This window comes from Gadus morhua, chromosome 21 (assembly GCF_902167405.1).
Source record: "Gadus morhua chromosome 21, gadMor3.0, whole genome shotgun sequence".
Classification (NCBI taxonomy): Eukaryota; Metazoa; Chordata; class Actinopteri; order Gadiformes; family Gadidae; genus Gadus; species Gadus morhua.
In genome coordinates, this window is record NC_044068.1 from 8,583,826 (window position 1) to 8,586,876 (window position 3,051).

Below are 3,051 nucleotides of genomic sequence, written 5' to 3' on the forward strand. Positions count from 1 at the left end.
GAAAAAGTATTCTCCCGAACATAAACATTGGTTTTAAATCTCAGCTTTGCCATGACAATAAAATAATCACTCTTCGGCAAATAACTTGGTGGGTAATCCGAACTAACTGGCCAATATAGTAACGACCAACCTTCAGACACAAAAACGTAAAAAAAAAATAAAGTAGCCTACATTATTAGATCGCCATTCCTTATTGTCTGTTATTCTTTTCCAAGCACTCCATTTGGGAAATGAGTCACAACTTTCATCAAATTAAAAGGTAAAAGACGAGTTGCGGTAGGTATTAACAAGGAGTGTGTGTAGGATTACATGTTATAGAACACTGTACAGAGAGGATGGATATATTACCATTGTTTGGAATATTTTGCAGTCAAGAAACATGACATCTTTTCTGTTCTGAAGTTAGTATTTTTGTCTTCATTTATTTAAAAAAAAAACAAGCAAACATTTGTTCATAAAGAATACATTGTTTACCAGACATTTGTCAATTGATCAGTAAAAAAACTGCTGAGATTACCGAACTCTAGTGTCATAAACATCAGTATCAGTTTTCTGGTTACACCTCTTAAAAACTGAACTTCACACGAACACCGGAGTAAGGTTATCAGCCTACACACACTCACATACACCCACACACACCGACACACGCGCGCACACACACGGACGCACTCTTCTCTCTCTCACACACACACACACACACACACACACACACACACACACACACACACACACACACACACACACACACACACACACACACACACACACACACACACACACACACACACACACACGTCACGTGAAAGCGCGCTCACAGGCACACGCACGGACCAACGGACAGGTATAAGACTACTGTATAAAAATAAAGTGATCACAAACTGGATGTTCACCGAGAAAGAAGTGGAAACGTCGCACGGGTCAACTTGTCTGTCTTCTTCTATGTACAAACAATGGTGTCAATATATATAGGTCGTAAGCCAAAGAAACACACCACAGAAGCCTAGGAGAGCTGGACAGATAACGATCTGCCATGCATGTGCCTTGGGGGTTCATCATGATCATTAGCAGCATCTGAACACGTTGGTTTTTGCACGGTTGAAACCGGACATTTATAACAGATTATAGATCACAGAGACAGCATCACCCCCCCCCCCTCCCAACTAAACATGGAGCACAGCTGTTTTGGAACTCACGAGATCGTGCCGGTATTGCTCCAGCCAATCTCTGAGCTCCGATATGCGGTACCCCTCGGGACCCCGGCCGCCCTGGTAGACCACACGCTGGTCCCTCAAGATGTAAAGTCTCTCAAAGTAGGCGCCGTACGCCGCGTTGGACGAGTTGTCCATGGTATCGATCACCACCTGGCTGCCCGGCACCTCGGACAGCATCAGCTGCGCCGCGCGGAGCCGGTCCTCGATGCAGCGGTGCTTGGGGATCTGGTACGGCGCGTCGGAGCTCACCCAGCCGTCGGACGGATGCGCCTCCTCGATGTACACGAGCAGCGAGTCCGCGATGTCCGCGTACTGGCTCGCCACGCGCCGGAACGCGGCCAGGCGCGTCATGAACGGCGGTCAGGAGCAGCTGCCAAAGTTCAGAATGAGCGGCCTCTTGCCCCGCATGCAGTCCAGGATGCGCAGGGTCTGGCGGTCCTGCACCGCCACCACCTCGGTGTTGGGCGCGCTGTGGCCAACGTGCGCCGCTTTGAAAAAGTCCAGTTTCTGCCCGTACCACACGGCGCGCAGCGACTCCAGGGTGAACATCTTGTTGGAGTCCGAGACGCACACCGGCGGGTCGTCCGGGCCGCCCTCACCCTGGCCCATCCTCAGCAGCACTTTTTTGCGGATGCACAGGAAATCCAAGATCCACAGCATGACTGCGGCCAGCAGGAAGCGCGGCAGCAGCATCAGGCACAGCGCGGCGTGCTTCAGCGCCAGCGCCATTTGGACACTGCCGCCGGACACTACATGCATCTCTCTCTCTCTCTCTCTCTCTCTCTCTCTCTCTCTCTCTCTCTCTCTCTCTCTCTCTCTCTCTCTCTCTCTCTCTCTCTCTCTCTCTCTCTCTCTCTCTCTCTCTCTCTCTCTCTCTCTCTCTCTCTCTCTCTCTCTCTCTCTCTCTCTCTCCCCACACTCCCCCGCGCCAATGCCAGTGGAGAGTGTGGGGGGGGGGGGGGGGGAGGGGAGAAAGGGGGGGGGGGGGGGGGGGGGGGGAGAGAGAAGGATGCGACCAGGGGGGAGGCGAAGCAAGGCGAGTATACTGTGTGTTACTCACCTTTACTCATTGGAGAGGAGAAGACAACTGTCTCCGTGACGTCTCACCGCCGTACGTTTTATAGACGCCGGGCGTCGGGATAATAAAAAAATAAGGAAAAACACGCCTCCGGATCTCGCGCCGCCCACTCACATGGTGGGTATTACCTCCCGTCAACTCTCTCTCTCTCCCTCTCTCTCTCTCTCTCTCTCCCCCCCCCCCCCCCCCCCCCTCTCTCTCTACTTCTTCAAAGATACCGAGAGAGAGAGAGAGAGAGAGAGAGAGAGAGAGAGAGAGAGAGAGAGAGAGAGAGAGAGAGAGAGAGAGAGAGAGAGAGAGAGAGAGAGAGAGAGAGAGAGAGAGAGAGAGAGAATAGAGCGTGACTGTGCGTGGGGGGAGAAAGATAGAGGGAGAGAGAGGGAGAGCGTGCTGGGGAAGTCAGCTGTTGGCAATTTGTGCCATTCATACAAAATAAATAATAAATGATGGATAAAAAAAAAAAAAAAATAGTAGTTATTTATCCAAAAGGGAAGAAAATGCAAAACGAAGCAATTATCTTGCCGAAGTGTTTCTGTTGAATGAAACAACAAAGGAAAACACTTGTCGCATCTATGTCAAGGTTCAATGACGTCAGTGGGCTTAAGCAGTGATTTCTGCGTCCAATGAAACGCATCACGTCCATACAGTCATATGATTAACCGTAGGCCTCTTTTAAACCATGGTAGATATCTTAATGGCTAAGCCTGCTTTCCTTTAAACTTTGTATGAGTGAAAGTAGACTCTAGGTCAGTGTTATTATGG

At 50.1% G+C, this 3,051-nt stretch overlaps 1 protein-coding gene across 1 annotated transcript; it reads right to left on the minus strand.

Annotated features, from left to right (window-relative positions):
- Nucleotides 1–387: 387 nt before the first annotated feature.
- On the minus strand, nucleotides 388–2,065 carry LOC115534774 (thyroxine 5-deiodinase-like). The gene has a single exon (XM_030345996.1). The coding sequence runs from the start codon at nucleotides 1,968–1,970 to the stop codon at nucleotides 1,161–1,163; it is 810 nt and encodes a 269-aa protein (XP_030201856.1). The 5' UTR covers nucleotides 1,971–2,065; the 3' UTR covers nucleotides 388–1,160.
- Nucleotides 2,066–3,051: the final 986 nt, after the last annotated feature.